General features: G+C 37.9%; 1 protein-coding gene across 9 annotated transcripts in view; it reads right to left on the bottom strand.

The window, feature by feature from the left end:
* CLCN3 (chloride voltage-gated channel 3) overlaps positions 1-21582 on the bottom strand; it is a 75037-nt gene that overhangs the window by 33198 nt on the left and 20257 nt on the right. For 6 of the 9 annotated variants that reach the window (XR_005882241.1, XM_040966240.1, XM_040966235.1 and 3 more), the window contains exon 3: positions 1010-1167. Coding sequence is in view for 8 of the 9 variants with exons in the window: in XM_040966240.1 (XP_040822174.1) it covers positions 1010-1167 (158 nt within the window). In the remaining variant the exon portion in view is untranslated. Of the gene's footprint in view, positions 1-1009; positions 1168-17070; positions 17115-17308; positions 17965-21582 lie in introns of those variants that run through there. The other 3 variants (XM_040966239.1, XM_040966237.1, XM_040966243.1) reach the window with 3 other exon arrangements.

Raw genomic sequence — 21582 nt, 5'->3', positions numbered from 1 at the left:
ATTTGTTTATAAATAACAGAATTTGAGCTTTCAAATAAATATTAAGATTTTGCGGCCAGTGCACAGGCTCAGCTTAATAATCCTCCGCCTCCAAATGTCAGCATCCCATATGAGTGCTGGAGACCAAAGTGGGAGACCAGGAAGAAGCTCCTGGCTCTTGGCTTCAGAATGCCCAGTTCCAGCTACTGCAGCCATTTGGGGAATGAAGAAAAGGATGCAAGGTGTGTCAATCTGTCTTTCCAATAAAAATAAATAGTTCAATCTTATATACAAACATTTTTTTGGAAAACTTGCAATCATCATTGTGAAGATGCTAGTTTCCTAATATTAAGCAAACTTACTAAAGGGATTAGAGGTAATAATGGTAGCTTAATATTAAAATCAGTGATTTTTTGAAATTATGTGATGGTATTTTATAACGAAAATTATCAACATTTGAAATATCTACACAAAGTGGTGAATCCTTGCTTATGGCCTGGGAAAGAACTGGAGGATGGCCCTAAGCCTTGGGACCTGGCACCCACATGGGAGACTTGGAAGAAGTGCTTGACTTCAGATCAGCTCAGCTCTGGTCATTTAGGGAGTGAACCAGTGGATGGAAGATCTTTCTATCTCTCCTTCTCTCTGTAAATCTACCTTTCCACTAAAAACAAATAAATCTTAGGGGAAAAAAAAGGAGCCTTGTATCAAGTTTCCTCTTTTGTCTTAGCTGCTGGACTGCTCAAAGACAAAAATAAAAATTACTTTCAAATTAACTTGATCTTTTCTAAACTTCTACATTGTTTTCTCCTTTCCCTCCTATTCTTTTAATCACTTCCAGAAAGATATGAGTTATAAACAATAAACACAAAAAACATGAAGAGAAAAAAATTACGTATGAAATGCAAAACTATCTAAAAATACTTTAATTTGTAACATATACATTGGTAACCTGAGAGCACTAGCAGAATTACATTATTAAATGAAGTAATTACATATTATATAAAGAAGAAGTATAGAAAACACTTACACGTCTATGCCTTTCTCTGTCTTTACATTTTTCTCGTACCCAGTCAATAGTATGGAAGTCATCATATGTACCAACACCTGGAATTGGTTCATCCAAAAGATCCAGTAGATGTGTAGAACTGTTAATGCTGCCTCCATTTGTCATTGTATAATGAGTTCCTACAGAGCAATAAGGGAAAGATAAATATATTTTGCATGAGACAATAGTGAGCAATGTAACCTTTCTAAAAGTTCACTTTTAAGTCACAGAAATATAATAAAACCATTAAGAAATAAATAATAAAGCACTAAAAAAGCCATCCAAACACCGAAAATAAGGCAAGAAGATCATCACATCCTTTCAATGTCACAGCAAAGTATTAACATTGTCATTTGTGCTGGGGAAGAGAATGTTGTGTGGCTCACTCTTTAGCAGTATCTAGGGGATAAATTCCACATATTTAAAAAATGCCTTGTAGAAGACAAACAGAAAATGGTAATTTTCATATATCAAATGCAAATAATGAGGCAGGGTAGACACATGCTACAATATCTAACACAAAAGTGCCTGGAGCTCATCTCCACTCCCAATTCTGATTCCAGTATTCTGTTAATGTGTACCGTAAGAGTTAGCAGGTGATAACAAAACGACATGTAGAAGATACAGACTGGGCCCGGCACGGTGGCGCAAGTGGTTAAAGGTCCTCGCCTTGCACGCCCGGGATCCCATATGGGCGCCGGTTCTAATCCCGGCAGCCCCGCTTCCCTTCCAGCTCCCTGCCTGTGGCCTGGGAAAGCAGCAGAGGACGGCCCAAAGCTTTGGGACCCTGCACCCGCGTGGGAGACCCGGAAGAGGCTCCTGGCTTCGGATCGGCATAGTATCGGCCCGTTGCGCTCACTTGGGGAGTGAATCATCGGATGGAAGATCTTCCTCTCTGTCTCTCCTCTCTGTATATCTGCCTTTCCAATAAAAAAAAATAATAAAAATAAATCTTTAAAAAAAAAAAAAAAAAAAAGAAGATACAGACTGAGTTCTAGGCTTGGACTGCCCAATACCAACTGTTGAGGGCATCTGGGGAGTGACCCACCAGATGGAAGATATTCTCTCTTAAATTTCTGCACTTCAAATAAATACAACAAAAAATACCAACCAACAGATTGTATCCAGGAAACAGTTAACACTTAAAACATGATAGTTTGAGTCTAGAAAAAATTTTTTCACAAATAATATGCATTTCAATCTTACATATTATCGGCTTTATCACTGTGATGTTCTCCTTAAAATTAAATCTATTTTGACAAACGTTCATGGCATATCCAATATGAACACAAAAACAAAGTAATAGCAGGGACAATAAAAGAAAAATTAAGGAAAAAAAAACCCACAAATGACTTCTAAACACAAAAGTTAATCCAGCACATACAAACAAACATAAATAAAACCTACAGTATAATTTTTCTCCATCAGATTGGTAAGAATAACCAAGTGTGAGTGCATGAGTTAGCTAGGTGATAGAGAAAGAAGACCTGTCACAAAGTAGGTATAATCTCCTTGGAAGGAAAAAGTTACCAAAATTAGTATACAGGTACTGCCCCCCAGCCAGCAGAATAACTTTGAGGAATTTCCCAGTAGCTTTGCTTGTGCAGATTTTTGAATAAATATATAAATCATGCAGAGTTTGGGTGAAACACACTACTACTTGCTCTACAAAGAAAAAATATCTATTAATGCCAAGATGATTATATTCTAAACAGGGGGTAGCATATGGTCAGAGTAAATACTTCAAATTTTGGAAGCCATGCAGTTGCAATGATTCAATTCTATCACAGTAGCACAAAGCAACTCACAGACAATATATAAATGAATGAGTATGAATATATTCCAGTAAAAAATTATAAAAAGGGTATGAAGGGCAGGATTTGGGGTATAGTTTGTCAATATATAACTTAGAATCTGCCCAGCCACAAATCAAAATGAATAAAAGACACATATTAAGAAAGTTTTAACATAAATTATACTCTTCTATATAGCATATGATACCAAAGACAATCAGAAAAAAACACTGTCCCTGACTTCAAGGTACAAGTTCTAGGTTACTATTCCAAATGATATTTTAAAGCAAAATTCTAATACTGAAGCACTATAAACTGTTAGCTGTCACATATTTATTCTGTTGCAAAGAAATCTTAAGACCGTAATATCTAGGATCCAGGTGGGATTAATTTAAGAAAACATCCTTAAAAATGCAAATTTTCAATAAAAATAATTAGACTATGACTTCACAATGAGAATGCCAGCTACACATTCTATGTCAAATATGTTTATGCCTATTTCTGAAAAAAATAGCAACATGACTGTATAGAATAATTCCTCTTACTATTAGAAAAGAATATAGAGGAACAGAAAATAAAAGTTCAGGTAACAAACACAATCATCCAAAAGTGATATTACTGTATTTACCAGTCAGGAAAAAGACAGACTGAAGAGCTATGGAGGCACAATGAAAAAGATCTATCAAAATGTATTTCTACTTTTTAGGAACTGATCAAATATTTAATATTTCATTGAAACATCATTTACAATAATGAAAAGTTAGAACAAGAAAAGTGTCCCATCCATTGATGAGTAAGTTCTGTACATGGATGCCGTGGAATACGTTGCAGCAATTAAACGGGATGAGGTGGTTTTAATGTACAGATAAAGAAACTGTATATAATACATTACAGTTTTAAAAAGGCCACGTGTAAATCAGTATGTCTAACATGACACATTGTCTACTATTGACTCCCCATCACATGCTAGCACAGAGACTACGTTCTGTTTCAAACCTTCCTTATGCCTACACAACCCACAGTCTTTAAAAGTGTTTTGCTGTTAATAAAACTTCAGCTATTGACCATGAAACAGTAGTCCTTATGTATGATGACTGGCTCCGTGTACTAAGTCCCTAACTGCTGGACAGTGAACAAATACAAGGAAAATCACTACTCTAAAAGAGGACATAAACCATATTTTCACAGGCTCATGAAAAGGACTTTGAGAATAGAGAAATTTTAGTAGCATTTGTCATCACACAAGCGAAAAGAGCAAAAACTGTTCCCCAAATGCCCAGATTCCACTTTGGGACACTTGAGTGACGTTGGACAATTCATCTTTTTTTTTTAAAGATTTATTTTTATTATTTTTTTATTGGAAAGGCAGATATACAGAGAGGAGAGACAGAGAGGAAGATCTTCCATCCGATGATTCACTCCCCAAGTGAGCGCAACAGGCCGATACTATGCCCGATCCGAAGCCAGGAGCCTCTTCCAGGTCTCCCACGCGGGTGCAGGTTCCCAAGGCTTTGGGCCGTCCTCGACTGCTTTCCCAGGCCACAGGCAGGGAGCTGGAAGGGAAGCGGGGCTGCTGGGATTAGAACCGGCCCTCGTGCAAGGCGAGGACCTTTAACCACTTGCGCCACCGTGCTGGGCCCGGACAATTCATCTTTAAACACATCTGAGAAGTGAACCCAGAGATCCAAGTAACCTCTCCCACCATGACACATTTTTTGTAACTCTGTCTTTCCAATGATAAAGTGTTTTAAACATTTTAATAGCATTTTGAGACATAAATTATGTAACATTATATTTTATAAGATTTATTTTTATTGGAAAAACCAGATCTTCAGAAGAGAGACAGAGAGGAAGATCATCTGTTTGCTAATTCACCGCCCAAATGGCTGCAATGGCCGAAGCTAAGTCAATCTGAAGCCAGGAGCCAGGAACTTTCTCCACGCAGGCACAGGGTCCAAGGCTTTGGGCTGTCCTCCCCTGCCTCCTCAGGCCACAAGCAGGGAGCTGGATAGGAAATGGGGCAGCCGGGACTCAAATCGGCGCCTATACAGAATAGGGGCACATGCAAGGCAAGGGCTTTAGCCACTGAACTATTGCCCCAGCCCCCTAATTTTATTTTATATACCCATTTATTACTGATGTAAGCACAAATTACATTTTTTCACAGTTGAATTTTACTAATTCTAAATGAGTGCATTTACTGTGCACATCTCACTTTTTTAAAGGGGCTCTTGGGCCCAGTGCAATGGCCCAACAGTTCAAGCCTCCCCTTGCAAGCACCGGGATCCCATATGGACATAGCTTCATGTTCTGGCTGCTCCACTTCCCATCCAGCTCCTGGCTAGCATAGTGGGAACGCATTAGGGGATGGCACAAAATCCTTGGGACCTTGCATTCATGCAGAAGATCTGGAAAAAGCTGCTGGTTTTGGATCGGCTCAGCTCTGACCATTACAGCTATTTGGGGAGTGAATCCATCGATAACATATCTTTCTGTCTTTTCTCTCGTAAATCTGATCTGCCTTTCCAATAAAAATAAATAAATCTTCAAGGCAGCTCTCACTCCCTCACTCGTGCTGATGATGGTATAAGACACATAATTTCCTTTGCAAAAACAAATGAAAGTTCCTAAGCCTGCTCATATTATCTCCTTAACCTTTCTGGCAACATTTTTTCACCCCAATTCAGTCAGAGATATCCATTAACACAGAAAGGAAATAAAGAGCAAAACAAAACAAACAAAAAAAGAGAGAAACAGGGAGAATAAGATTTTATATTCCAGGACACACACAAATCTCAAATTTAGGTTCTGAAACCTTTAGAAAATACAACATCTTTTATAAAAATAAAACCTTTTTTAAAAAATCAGCTTGTATATTTGAAGACATAGATTTTGGGCCTTCAAAAGGCTTTAAGTAAATATGACTTCAAAATGAAATAAGCCAGAGGAAAAATCTATTCATACCCATCTACATGAAGCTTGCTGAGAGAGGAAGAAGAGCGAAACAAATAAATGAGTAATAACACCGGCTCTAGTATCCCTTATGAGCATCAATTCATCTAGAGCTGCTCTAATTCCCAACCAACTTCTTGCCAATGTGCCTAGGAAGGCTTGGGCCACTGCATCCATGAGGGAGACCAGAAGCTCCTCCTGGTTTTGGACCAGACCACCTCCATCCAGCTTTTGCATCATATGGGGAATGAACCAGTGGATCAAAGATCCATTTATCTCTGCTCTCTCTCTCCCTCTCTCTGATTTCGCCTCTCTCTGTCACTAACTCTGCCTTTCAAATAAAGAAGCAAAGCTTTAAAAATTAGTCAAATTGGTGAATAGTTTTAGCCTTTTCCTTTAAAAAAAAAAAGATTTATTTTTACCAGAAAGACAGATTTTACAGAGAAGGAGGGAGACACACATTCTCAAATGGCTGCAATGGCTGGAACTGAGTTGACCTGAAGTTAGGAGTCAGGAACTTCTCCAGTGTGTCCCACGTGGGTGCAGGGTCCCATGACATTGGGCCATGGCCCACCACTCTCCCATGTTATAAGTAGGGAACTAGAAGGGAGGTGGAGCAACCAGGATACAAACCAGAACCCATATGGAATGTTGCCAGCTGGGCTAATGTTAACAGGCAGGCCCACACATTTTTTTTTAAAGATGAGGTTAGTTACTGTGACATATCAGCTGTTTTTATGAATCAATGGAGTATTTTTTCATTCATACTCATAAAAACCACTTCTGGTCATTAAATGCATATGTATACATTCAGTGACTTCAGATGACTTTAATTAAGTGCCATGGATCCACCATAACTTAAACCATTAGGCTGGTTCACTTTAAAATTTTTTAATTTATTTTATTTTCAAATCAGCATTAGACAATAGCAAAACTACAAAGGCATATGGGGGAAATCAGGAGCAATCCCAACAACCTCTTAACAGGAGGTCATATGCACAGAGCGGGGGGGGGGGGTGACCCCAGAGTGGAGCAGGCAGACAGGAAGAGGAATGTATCCCAACCCTGAAGACTCCTCACCAAGGACTATCAGTACGAGCTCCAAGGAATACATCCCAACCGCCAAGGAGACCAAGGGGAATTGGAGTGCCTTCGGAGGCCGAGAACTCTGAGGTCACCCACCTCCATTTGGATCTCCCACATGGGATGTAAGAAGCCCATACCCTGCCTTGCAGGATCCAAGGTCATCGGAACGACAACCAGGAGCACTGAGCGGTCCACAGAAACATAACAGTAAACTTCCTTCGGGACTAGGGAGAGGAGCTTTCTCTGGTTCTTGCCTGGTTCTGACTTTGGGTCCCCACTCTCTCTCATAATGACCATCAGGACTGCTCCAGAAACCCCTCAAAACAAACTAACAAATAAACAAACAAAAAAAACCTAGACTAGATGGAGAACAGCGAGGAAAGCTTAGAAACAGGAAATGGGCAGTGGGGATGCACTTATAACTCACTAGGTGGGACACAAAGATTAGTTACTCCTCACTAGGGTATTGAAGATTTCTCTGCACACCCCTCCTAAAACCGTTCACCTAAACTGTTGACATATGTCTTGTTAGAGTTATAGAGTTAGACTACCTGAAAAACAGCCAGGTTCTACAAAATCATGCTTCAACGCTATGACCTGCTAAATACTAAAATTAAAATAGACATGAGACAGCTGAATAGTAATCTATAGCCATTTTAAGGTGTATAGAACCCAGCTGTATATAAACTAATAATTGTAATGTCAATGTAGAAGTCATAGGATACGGTTCAGAACTTGCACTCTTTTTGTTTGTTTGTTTGTTTTTTCTCTCTCTCTTTTAACATGCTGGCTACACAATACCATGTCAACTAATTCCATTACGTTATAAATTGCTACTGATATAATGTCGGGGCTTTTAATTGATTGGGATGATACTCTGTCAGCTCTACCTTCAGACCAGAGACTGTCTCCCCATGAAACTGTTGAACTTATCTGGACAATAAGATGCTGGACTCTATGCTTTGTAGATGCTTGCAAGGAAAAAATCTCAACTGAATGTGACCTGTGGTAATGCAACAAGATGGAAGAATCCACCATGGGGGGGAGCGGGTTTTGGGGAGGGGAGGGGAGAATCCCAGTGCCTGTAAAACTGTGTCACATAATGCAATGTAATCAATAAAAGGAAAAAAATTTTTTATTTTATTTTTGTTGAAAAGTCAGATATACAGAGAGGAGTGACAGAGAGGAAGATGTTCCATCCGATGATTCACTCAAGTGACCACAACAGCTGGGGCTACGGTGATCCGAAGCCAGGAGCCAGGAACCACCTCCAGGTCTCCCACATGGGTGTGCAGGATTCCCAAGGCTTTGGGCCAACCTTAACTGTAACCCAGGCCACAGCAGGGAGCCGTATGGGAAGTGGAACCGCCAGGATTAGAACCGGAGCCCATATGCGATCCAGGCGCATGCAAAGTGAGGACTTTAGCCACTAGGCCACTGAGCTGGGCCCTAGACTGGTTCACTTTTACAAACAATACATGAAACATATACCTATTAACTCATCCTCTTATACCCAGTGTGGGGGGCCTCATGTCACCTGACCCTGGTCCCTGATTCTGCCCATGAGTAAAAAGGACATAGCTGTGGATGCAGACCCTGATGCACAATGGAGAATATGGCAGCCCATTTGGTACCATCGTAGAGGAAGAACAGAGCAAATTGGACAACTACCCTTGCAGAAGACGACAGCAAAAATCTAGGTGAATGGAGACTTGAGGTCGACTAGTCAGCCAATGGGCACTGGGAGGACTGCATCACCCTTGGATCGGTGAAATCGACAGCAGCACAGACCTGTCCAACCCACTTCATCAGAACCCTCGGAACATGCACTCCAGTGGGGACCTGGGTTGATATTGGGTGCTGGTCCCCCATCCCTGGGTGCTGGGACATTTGGGAGGCCTGGTGTGGCTTCCCTCTTTGTCCCTCCCCTCCCCTCAGAGATAAGAAGCAATGGAAGCAACGATTTCGCCCACTCTTCCCTGACTTTCAATCTTTCCCACCCTGGCCAACCCTGTAATTACCATCAAATAAGTTTTTTAAAATTAAAATAAAAATAAACAAACTAATAAAAACAATATCTGAAATATGTATTTGTTACTTCATCTGCTTTTCCTGATTAAGTTTTAAAAATCATAAGGATTTTCTTCTTAGTTTTTCTAATCCCCCTCCTGTATATTTAATATTAACAACCAACTATAATTCAATATAAAAAATAACTTATTCAATAATAATTACACTCAGTGTTACTTGTGTAGTGAGCCCTTAAATTATTTTTTTAAGATTTATTTTATTTTTATTGGAGGATAATAACTGGCCCTCATTTAGGATTCGGGCACATGCAAGGTGAGGACTTCTAGGCTACCGCGTTGGGCCCTACAGCATTTATTATAGGAAACTTCAATCCCTCAAAGCATGTAATTTTGTTGTTGGGGTTAATCCAGGTCCTCTCTTCTCCCCAATTACTAAGGAAAAGGCACAAATTCTAGCTCCTGAAAATGAAAATCAGAGCAAAGTGACACAAAGACAGATGGAGCCAATTAAGTGCAATGAAATTTAAAAATCTTTGTTACACAGATCCAGATTTTCAAATAAAAAAAGGTATGACCTAAATGTTAGTATTTCAACCTTATTTTTTGAAGGACTATCAGATACCAGTGACTGTCATTCCTCTCATTCTACTACTTTCTGGCTGAAAAATAACAACAAAAAGACTGGAAACAAATATCACTTTCCTTTAAGATAGGTCTAGGAGAGAAACTCAAGGTTCTTACCACAATGTGAGGTCAGAAAGACCTAGAGTCAAATACCAGCTCTGCCAACAATAGCTCCAGCACAAGTTATCCACTAACATCTTTGAGGTACCATAGTTTTCTCAATCAGTTTGAGTAAGATGTGCAGACTGAAAATAAAGCTTTTAATACTATATTGGCAAGCATTAATCAGTGAACACAAGCTATTCCTGCTCAACTACGTTGGTGTTTAAAGTCTCAAGGCTTCATTATATTATTCATATGATATTAATCTTTTTTTTATTATTTTTTTTATTGGAAAGGCGGATATACAGAGAGGAGAGACAGAGAGGAAGATCTTCCGTCCGATGATTCACTCCCCAAGTGAGCGCAACGGTCGATGCTATGCTGATCCAAAGCCAGGAGACTCTTCTGGGTCTCCCACGCGGGTGCAGGGTCCCAAAGCTTTGGGCCGTCCTCTACTGCTTTCCCGGGCCACAGGCAGGGAGCTGGAAGGGAAGCGGGGCTGCTGGGATTAGAACCAGCGCCCATATGGGATCCCGGGCGTGCAAGGCAAGGACCTTAACCACTTGCGCCACGGCGCCGGGCCCTATTCATATGATATTAATCTTAACCACAATACCAATAAAAGTCAAAGACAGTGGAAAAAAGGTATCATAACTTAAGACAGTATGTTTTTCTTACAACTGTATATTGCATTTTTAAAAAATGCTGTGGATTCCTTTATTCCAGTAATGGACACAGAAATAAACTCCTAAATGCATAGTAAATGCAAGTTTTCATGGTTCTTGTATCACTAACAATAAAATATTTCAGTAAGTAGGCAAAAGGATCTAATCAATGAAGGGTGACAAGCCTGGAACTGTCTCAGAAACAGTAAGAAGGATTGCATACTTGTTTTATTATTGTCCACAAAGAAATTTTAAAAATCAATCATATGTATAGAAATATAAACCTACTATTTACTGGATTTGTTTCATTATAATCAAAAGACTTAAAAATTATAGAAAAATAAGTTTGAAATTATTCAACATACTTTTAAGAAATTATTTTTCCCAAGAGAAATATCATTTCCATAAATGATGCTGGGACCACTGGCTATCCACATGTAAAATAATAGACCTGGACCCATTTGTCATCCCACACATTAAAGTTAACTCAAAATGGATCAGACTTGAATACTGGAGCTAATACTATGAAATTCCTAAGATAAATGTAAGACTAAATACTTGTGACTTTGGGCTAGGCAACGATTTCTTAGATTTGACACAGAGAAAAATCGGAAAAAGATGAATAAGCTAGACTGCACCTATATTAAAAATATTCTCATCCACAGAGGACAGATGCTTCAATCTACAGACAAAATAAATAACTAATATTAAGTATTTATGTGCCAGACATTGTTCTTGGTATGTTAGATAATATTAGTTCGCTTAATCCACACAATAACTCATGTAATAGTAGTTTCACCTTATAGATTTGAAAAACAAGACACAGATAATTAGCAAACACGCACAGGGTCACACAGTTAGTAAGCAGTGGAACACAGATTCAAATTCAAGCAACCTGAGTCCATATATATGTCTTAATCCCTACATAATAAAGCCTAAGAATTAATTCCATGGTAGGTTTATGTGTATACTTGAAGATATGTTGATACTCACTTCTTAGAGTGGGTTAATGTCAGTAGGTGACACCTTATCCCCTATCAAATGAGTGTATGCCCTGCTTTTGGACAATTAATACAATTTTCATCAATATTCCTCTTTGCATTTGGTTTCAGAGAACTTTCTCCTATACTACTTAGGATGCTGAAATCACACACATGCTGTCAGTAGCCATGGGCACTCTGTTGCTCCATCACTCACATTCCTCAGCTTTAGTAAAGACCACAACAAGGACACACTGCTATTTTCACTCTTACCTAGATTAATCTTACACCACTCACAGAGTATCTTCACTCCAAGCACTGTCAATTCCCAGTCTAAAGATATACTTAGAAAACTGTTTTCACAAACTTTTATGACTGTGTCCCACAATCACAAAGTCTCTTTTTGAAAATAAATTGATCACCATTCAAATGAGTTCATCGGTTTTCTTTTTTCCTTTTTAAGGATTTTTTTTAAGGTTTGGTTTTTGTGTGTGTTTTCTTTAAGATTTACTTTTATTTATCTGAAAGAGAAGGAAAGACACAGAAAGGTCTTCTATTCACAGACTCACTTCTGAATGGCTGCAACTGGCAGGGCTGGGCCAGGCTGAACCCTGGAACCAGGAATCACCTCATCTGTGTCTCCCACAATGGTGCAGGTGCCCATCCACCTGGGTCACCCCAAGTGTGAATCTGAGCATAGTGACACAAAGATAGAGAGACAATATGCCAGTTTTTCCAGGCACATCAGAAGGGAGCACGTTTGGAAGTGGAGCAGCCAGGACTCCAAGTGACACCTATATGGGATACAAGCACTGTAGCAGGCATTACCTGTTATGTCACAAAGCCAGTCATAACAAGAAGCATTTCTTCTTGACATTGTATGTAAGAGTGCTCCCAGGTGGAGTCAAAGTTCAGAAAAAAAAATATTCTTACTACTTAGTATATATTTTACTTCCTAATTTCTTTCTGTTTTTAAAATACTGGCCACAACCAAACTGATTTCAAGACAAACATTCTTTTAAACCTTCAGTTTGAAAAAGACTAAAATTAGAAAAAAGTAAACATTAATGAAGCTATATGCTCACCCATTTAAAAAAAAAAACTTTATATACCCAACCATTAACCCTCAACATGTACCTATTGAATTTTTTAAAATTACTAAAATTTGGGCCCGGCGCCATGGCACAAATGGTTAAGGTGCTCACCTTGAACACCCGGGATCCCATATGGGCACTGGTTCTATCCCGGCAGCCCCGCTTCCTTCCACCTCCCTGCTTGTTGCCTGGGAAAGCAGTCGAGGATGGCCCAAAGCTTTGGGACCCTGCACCCCCGTGGGAGACCCTGAAGAGGCTCCTGGCTTCGGATCGGCATAGCATTGGCCGTTGTGCTCACTTGGGGAGTGAATCATCGAATGGAAGATCTTCCTCTCTGTCTCTCCTCTCTGTATATCCGCCTTTCCAATAACAAAATAATAAAAATAAATCTTTAAAAAAATAATAAAAAAATAAAAAAATTACTAAAATTTAAACTAAGTTCATCAGTAAATTTCTCATCAAAGGAAATACTGTTTTACATGTAAAAACAAACAAAAAAAGCCAAAGGGATATGTAGTTATTTAGTAAGACTGCAACTTATTAGCTCTGAGATCAATCTCCAAAAACAGGAGTAATGATCTTGATCTTAATCACTGAGGTTCACAATACAGATTACAGTTCTTATTCAAACATAAAATATATCCATATTCTTCTAAAAAATGATGAAAGGAGGGCAAGACTCAAAGTTATAAGTACTTCCTGACAATGTAGTTGCTTCTCTAAACTAAGATCAGGAAGTCTAGTCCCTACTGAATATATTCCTTCTCCGTCTGGGACCTTACTGATAAGAAATGGTCATCCTGGTAATGGAGGGGAAGAGTAAATGGTAAAAATTGATAGTGAGGACAAGCCTGAAATGCTGGCATCCATTATGGGCACTGATGGGAGTCCTGGCTGTTCTGCTTTCTATCTAGCTCCCTGGTAATGTGCCTGGGAAAGCAGTGGAGGATGGCCCACATGCTTGAGTCCTTGTACCCTAAAAAGGGTAAAAAAAAATTTAAAAATACATAAATAAAGAATGTCTAACACCAGAATTTAGACACTTAGGTGGATCAGCTTTTAGAAACAGGCTTACCTTTCTGCTTGAAAAAGGGATAAGAGAAACGCCAACAGAATTTGAGTCCTAAAATGACTTAACAAAGAGCCTACAGACAATGTCTCTTGTATAACCCAACACCACAATTTCCAAACAGCATGCAAAAACTACTACTACTAAAAACACTAACTACTGACACTTTGGGGAGAGAAGAAAAGTGAACAACTTCATCTATTTGTACAAAAATGAGAAAGCTGGGACTGGCACAGTAGCTTAGAAGCTAAAGTTCTTGCCTTGTATGCGCACTGATCCCATAGGAGCGCAGGCTCATATCCCTGCTGCTCCACTTCCCTTCCAGCTCCCTGCTTGTGGCCTGGGAAAGCCCAAAGCCTTGGGAACCTGCATCCATGTGGGAGAAACCTGGAAGAAGCTCACGGCTCCTAGATTCAGATCAGCACACCTCTGACTGCAGCCACTTGGGGAGTGAACCAGCAGATGGAAAATCTTTTTGTTTCTCTCTCTGTGTAAATCTGACTTTACAATAAAAATAATTTTTTTTAAAATGAGCAAGCTTTATTTAAATGTATCATCCACCCACTGAATATGAAGAAATAACTTCAGGTGAAAATTTGAAAGAATTCTATCCTAAACCATTATTTCAAAGGCAAGGCAAGGCTGCCCTTTTGTGGTTATGACCCCATTAGAATCTGGCACATTTTATCTTTCTATACTACTATCTTTACTGACTCACAACAAAACTTCCGGGTTGGTTTTGTTATATTGAAACTGTTTAGTGAACAACATACAATACATTTGCTCTCCTCACTACACTATCTCTGCCAGCAACACTGTCCTATCATATTCCTGGAGGTACTTGAAAAAAAATCTCATTTTAATAACACTCGTCAAAAGGAATTTTATCTCTTGTCCCTCTAAAATCTCACAGAACATGTATCTATAAGATTCACTGAAATTGATTAATTTCCTTGGGGTTTTATTTCATTGTTTTCAACTTGGGAAGCCTTCTGCCACTATTTATCTTTAAACTTATTTCAGAAACCTACACAGTAAGATGCATTATATCCTCATAACAGAAAATAAGCTAAACATTTGAATGGAGTCCTAACCTTTGCTTTACATTTCTTCATATCAGTTTTGGCAACTGAAACAACAGAAACTGTAACAGGATCTAATGCACAAGATGTGATAAGAAATTAAGATGACCTGATACATTTAAAGCACTTAAGTTTCTGACAAACACCAAAATTCTACCAATAGTCATTACTAGTGTTGCTCTTATTCCCAACCATATTCTCTACAGTGTCTACAATAATGACACACACACACACACACACACACACACACAAGCTCCAGAAACACTTTGAATAAAATATTAAGTTTTAAGACCCTTCACAGAATACATGAGGGTTCAAGGCCCAAAAGGGTTGACAGAAGAATTCAACCCCTCAAACCACTTTAAAATTACAAAGAAATGAGTAAGAGCTGCATATAAAACTCAACAATCCAAATAAATAATCTTAGCTCATTTTAAAATTTGTTCTAAGAAAGAAAATAGTTGTTCAGTGAGGCAGACTTATTATTTCTACACAGGAAATTTAATTGCAAAGATAACTATTTCCAAAATATTATCTTATTTTCTAATTTGTCAAAAAATATTGACTAATTCTATTTTTAATCTACATATACTTCCATCCTCTATATTATTCATTAAAGTAATAAGCTTCATTATTAACTATCTTACCTAGAAAAAGCAATGGAATATTAAGCTTAGTTTATCAAACAAAGCTAATAGCTTGCTCTAACACTTACGGATTTAATAAACACAACCACATTGATTTTATTGATACTATTTACAATTTTATGCTGTATTTGTCCGTCCCTTCACTATCACACTAAAAATCTATTTCTAATCACTGAAGTTTTGTCCTCCCAGGAAAGCTGCTTGGCTCTCTTGATTAATATTAGCTGCCTACCTGCACATCACCAGTTCTTTGTGTTGACCTATGACTACAATGGCTCATAAATTATGGAAAACAAACAATCTCTTACCCATAGATATCAGGATACTACAGTATGTTTCAGGTACCACAGTACAGTCAAGCAAACCTGGTAATTTGTCTGTACTACAAATACTACTTTTAAATAGCGCTAACATATTAATAGGCTAGGCCTCATGAAGCGATGCAGATTCTATCTAATGTGCCAAGAATAGGTCTGACCTTAAGCACAATTCCTACGTGCTCACTTATGAAAATGCAACACAAATAAAAACACTGTGTTATGGTAATTACCAGTAATCATGCTGACTCTCACTTAAGTTTGGCTTATTACTGCATTCGTTAAACAGAGATCTGTAAGTTCTGCCATAGATTCTCCACAGAAATTTGAATTTCTCAAGCTCAGGTCTCATGGTTTCTCATCATTAACAAACGGATGTTGTAATGGTCAGAGAAAACTCAGCCTGGCCTGTTTCATAGTTTAATCACTGATTAGCAAATAATGTGACATTTGAACAGTCACTTCTCATTCACCTCGTTTCCGGTTCAAGTAAATCCCTGGCAGAAAACTGATGGTCTAGATATGATTAAAAAAAAAAAAAAAACAGAACCTATTGTCACAATATTAAGAATTAAAATTAAAAGACAAATTCTCAGCGGGGAGACAAGAAATTATTTTCTTCTTTATGCTTTTAGGTGTTTCCCCAAATGTTCTAACACAACAAACTGAAATTTCATAAAGGCAACACTGTAAACAAAAGCACAATATATACAACCATCTGCATAAAATTGTTTTTCAAAACATAAAGAAACCTTTTACTAACTAAAGAACACCACAAGATAAATATTATAACTTTCCAGAGGCTAAAATAGTATCAAGCAGATTCAATACAACCAAAACAGGTGTTGACTTTATTAAAACTTTAAAATTGGAAGACGCTAAGAGTTTTAAATCAATGTCATCAGAATACAAAGCATACTGGAAGTACTCATAGAATGGAGTAAAAATGTTCAAATTAATCATGACTTCCTTATTTACTACATAGTTTACATTAAGCCATAAAGTTTATAATATCACAAAGTAATTCATAACTATATGGCTTGTAAAGTTCAATTGTTTTCCACAGTAGCAAATGTCAGTCTATTTTTGGAATAATCAATTTAAGAAAATGAAAAACCAGCAGTCTAAGCAATATACAAGCAATGTCTGCCAAGATTCACATCTGCACTGGGTACTTTTCCATATTTCACTTAACTAGTGACTCTTATTTACTTCTAATGTGTACAAGCTGACTAAATGTATTTCATCATATCAAATTTCACAAGATACCTGTAGCAATGTAATATATTAAATACCTGAAATGCATGTTAAATGAAAAATATTAACATAAACATGTGTTCATCTTTATTGTCATTTTTTTATGTTCTCAAATGTAAACCAAACTTTTACTACAAATTTACTGTGCGGTATAAAATCTACAAAGTAACTGGCAGCAGGTAAAATAAAAGAGTACATAGACACTTGATTTCTCTTTAAAAGAAACATAAGTTTTCTGAAAGAGGAAAAACATGATGACTTTAGGTGCCAACTGACACAACTTCGGTTAGCTGTAAAAGCAGATTAATTCATTTTTGTGGTTAAACAGAAAGAGGATTTTCTCACAGAAGATGGAGTCGGAGGCCGATGTGATCTGAAGCAGTACTAATCTGCACAGAGAAAACAATCAGGCACTATAGCGCCGGTTCTGACGCTTGCATTTTCCCCTTTGCTAAAGAACCCGGGCAAGCAACAACCTACTGCAGTATTTAAAAGACAAACAAGAACCTCTTTAAACTAGAGACCCGCCCAGCCGCATGCAAAACATACCAACAGAGGATTCATAGCAAGGGGATGGTATTACCTCTTTTATGTAATTCCCTCAGGGGAATATTGTCTCCTCCCCCGTCATAAGGCAAGTAGGGATCAGAAGAAGAATCCATGATTGGAATTTTTTAAAAGGGGGAAAAAAAAAAAGGAAGGAGAAAAAAGCCTGCTAGTTAAGAAGACAGTGGCATTTCTTCCACCCCTGCTGCAGCAGGCAAGGGAGATGCCATATTTGATGAGGGTTGGAACTGTATGTAGTTCCACACGCTGAAGCAACTGGGTTCTTCCACAGTGGATGATGTCATCAAAGGGAAATTATTGCAGCCTGGTTGCTAGTGGCTACAATCAGGCAAGGCTTAGAGGCGGAATAGCCTTCTTAATCAGGTCCTGCTACGTAAGATGATGACTAAGCTCCAAGTATAACACACAAAACTGGTTTGAGAATTTTAAACCACTCACAAGGTAGCTTCTATAGCCTGAGTAGCAACAGAAATGAAACAATAGGAACATTCTTTCTTTTTGATTTTTAGATAAATATAGGAAAACAAAGTAACACAGAAATGTAGAAAGGAAATTCTAGAAGTAGACAATGCCCTTTTATATTTTCTAACAAGAAAACAAGAACAACACTCTAATAAGGCAGAGAATTTGTAATATAAGTACTAACTTTATACAGTAAAAACAGGAGTAATTATGATTAAAACTATAACATTTCAAAGATTTCTCCAGAGAATTAGTTTCTAATAATTCTAATTCTAATAGAATTAGTGTATTCATCTAAAACATACAGAAGGTTCCTACTGAGGATTCAAAAAAAAGAAAGAAAAGAAAAAAGCACTCCTGAATAATCAGGAACTGAATAGCGTTTTATCTCACTCACTAATCCTGTCCAGCAGCCTCTTGTTTCCTTCCTTCAGGAACTATTCAGTAAGAAAATTATTGCTTAAGTAGGAAAAAAAAGTATCAACATACCAACTAACCTGTTGTGTAAGGCAACTATGCAAAAAGATTGATTAGATCTTTCTTCCTATTTTTCAAAGATTTAACGCTTTTAAAAATGACTTTCATTAAAAACTCTGAAAATGAAATTCGCCAATTGTATCACTACTAGAAATTTTTACAGGATAATGCAAGCATAATTCCAAAACACAGTGACAAACATATGTAAGCTCATAGCTCAGAGTTTTACAGATACCTCTGACTGAGGTGATTCCTTTACAAATTCTCTTCCTTAAATACCTATTAGGCAGTGCCACTAAATTAAAAAAAAGTGCTGTTCAGCAAAAGCAAAAGCCAATTCCACAAACTTAGGAGTCCTGCAAAATGTTTTCTTAAGTACTGCTTCAATTCAATGCAATGACTTAGAAGTTAGGCAACTTCTAAGGTCCACTAAAACTCAAAAGAATTTAGATGAGATTATATGATGATTACAGCTGAAGGAAGGAAAAAGAACTCAGAAAGCAAGAAAAAGAGGAATTCTACTTCATTCACTTAAGTACATTTTAGTTGTTTAGAATTTTTACAATTGTATACGTTAAATGAAGTTTCTGTATTTGAACCTCATAAACATAGCATAAGACAGGGCTAACAATTCTCCTTTGGGCAGTACTTGTTGAGAAGTTTTTGTCTTTTGGAAAAGCATAGAATTACTGGCATAGGAATATTCTCTCTAATCCTGATTGTAGCTATTAACATGTATTACTGAAAAACAGGTTGACAAATTCTTTTTCTAATTCCAGGAAAGAGGGCATTTAGGATTTTGCAGGAGGACTCCGCCCACATTCCACATCCAAGTAGCTTTCAGTTCTGACTGCTAACGTACACCCTGGGAAATGGCATGTAATGGTTCAACCACTTGAATCCCTGACCTCCTGTCTAGGAGACCCACACTGAGTTCTCATATCCTAGCATGGGATTGTGTCAGCACTGGCTATTTTGGGCATCTGGGTAGCAAATCAGCAGATGGATGGGAGATTACTGCCCCTACTCTTTCAAATAAATAAATCTTACATAATACAAAATCAGGAGAAGTTTGTTTAAAAGAGCTAATTCAACACATAATATAAACATTTATGGTTCTTTGGTATATTCTCATACTACAAGATTTCTCAAAAAATATATATTGTGCGGCATGTATAAATGATTTGTCATAGCTATTTTCTTTCATGCCTTTACATAAAATGAAGATCTATCAATAAGGTTTCTGAACCTTGTTTTTCCTGATCCAAAACTGGTAATTCATAACAATGGTGGCTAGCACTAACAGCTAGACAGGATTACAATAAAGTCCCAGTAAAACACACAGACAACAATTGCAAAAGGTTCAACTCCTCTAAGAATGTCCCCTATAGGAATGTGCCCTTGAAGAGACAACACCCACCCTCTTATCTGCCTTACTGCAATGTTGGCCTTGCCAGTTTTTTATCAAAAGTAATTCACTGAATGAAGAGAGTGGTACAGCTGGCCCTACAAGGTTCTAATCAACAGACTACAGAAGTCATATGCTTATCCAAAAGACATAAACTTGTAGACCAGTACTGCCCAAAGGAGTCTGTTTATGGGAATTCCAGGTATAGATAAGGAAATGCCAGATCTGGTGCAGATGGTACCCGCCACTAGATGTAACCCTACACCCTAGCCACAGAGCAACTCAAACTCACCTGGCCATCATAAAAATTTCTTTAAGAGCATGGAATCAAAGGAAGGTCATGAGCATCTCTGACCAACCTGGAACTTGGACACAAGCTGAACACATACTCTCAGCTCCAATTTCAATCTGAAGGAACCTTTACCCCTAACTCAGGAATTAAGTAATAGGTACCCAGCTTCTTGCTCCATGTTAATGATTGGCTTCCTGAATTTTCAAAAAGTTGACACACATTTGGGATCCTATAACAACATTTCCAATTAATCTAAGGGGTTCTTTGGCAACAAAAATACAAATATTTCATAGTCACATGTGAATTATTTGTAAGAATCAAAAACTGTGAATATACAGATTCTGCATTTATATGCAAAAAATTTAGAATGAGATCAGTCAAATCCAATAATTATTATCACTGAGGAATGAGCTAGAAGTGGGAGGAAGGGGTACAGTCATTGTTTATACAGTTCCAAACAATTTTAATTATTTTTAAAGACATTATTCTTGAAACCAAAATATGAACATTTTTTATAATTTCTAAACACATCTCTCATATTTACAGGAGCCACAGGCACCACTTTCAAGAGACACAATCATTGCTCAGCTTAAAATGCCGTCTAACTACATCTGGAAACAGACAACGTATATTGGAAGGTGTGGCAAATACACTTTGACATAGATTCCATCTTACAGGGCCAATAAAATCATTGCAGTGAGGGCAAGGATGGGGCTGAAGTGGAAGGAGAGCAGAAGGCAAATTCTAAAATTCCTGTGCATAGCTCCAGGAAGAATATTCAGGATGGATCCTCTGAGCAACCAAAGCCACCGACATGATAACACACAAAAAGGAACTGGAAATTTCAGAGAAAAGGCTGTATTAGCTTACAAATGCCACCATGATTATAATTTCAACTTGATATCACATTCTGGATAAATCACAATCTATTTGGCATGTACTTCCTTATCTCTTTCCTATCTGTAAATGAGTGAGGCAAAATATATGACAATAGTTCAAATCTTGAATCTGTAACACTTAAACCTAGATAACGAAAAATGAACTTTGGATCTAACTTCCAAATTACAGTACATACAGAGAGAGAGATGTTAAATAACACCAAAGGAATGCAGTCAGAAAAGATAGAAAACAAATTAGGAAGCCAATCACCTAATATCTTACCAAAACAAAACAAAGCAAAACAAACAAACAAAAAACCCTCTTTCTTTGAAAGCGAGAAACAGAAAGAACAAGAGAGAGATTTTTCACCTACTGCTTCATTCTCCAGACAGCTACCATGGCTGAACTCTAGCCAGGACTCCAGTGCCTTCCCAGGTATACTAGCAAGGAGCTGCATTGGAAATGGAGCAGCCAGGACTTGACTGCCATATGGGATGCCAGCGTGACTTACAACCCACTCCTCATGGGACATGATCACTTGATCCACTTTGCCACAGTGTTGATGCCTCAAAGTCCTAATTTCTTTCATTTTTTTAAATATTTTTTATTTTGATAATCTTACATAGTTGATTAGAGTAGAAATGGGCCAAGGGTTATAGAAAAGTGAGTAAGACCATTGTTTCCACATTAATATCATTTTTTCCTTCCTGTATCTGGGGAAAGGGGAGAAACAAGGAAAGCAACCCCACCCAGCCTCCCACCATCCCAGGTC

This window comes from Ochotona curzoniae, unplaced genomic scaffold (assembly GCF_017591425.1).
Source record: "Ochotona curzoniae isolate NIBS_2020 unplaced genomic scaffold, NIBS_Ocur_1.0 scaffold_4505, whole genome shotgun sequence".
Classification (NCBI taxonomy): domain Eukaryota; kingdom Metazoa; phylum Chordata; class Mammalia; order Lagomorpha; family Ochotonidae; genus Ochotona; species Ochotona curzoniae.
Note: the sequence above shows the minus strand (reverse complement) of the source record. Positions and strands in the feature narration are given on the sequence as shown.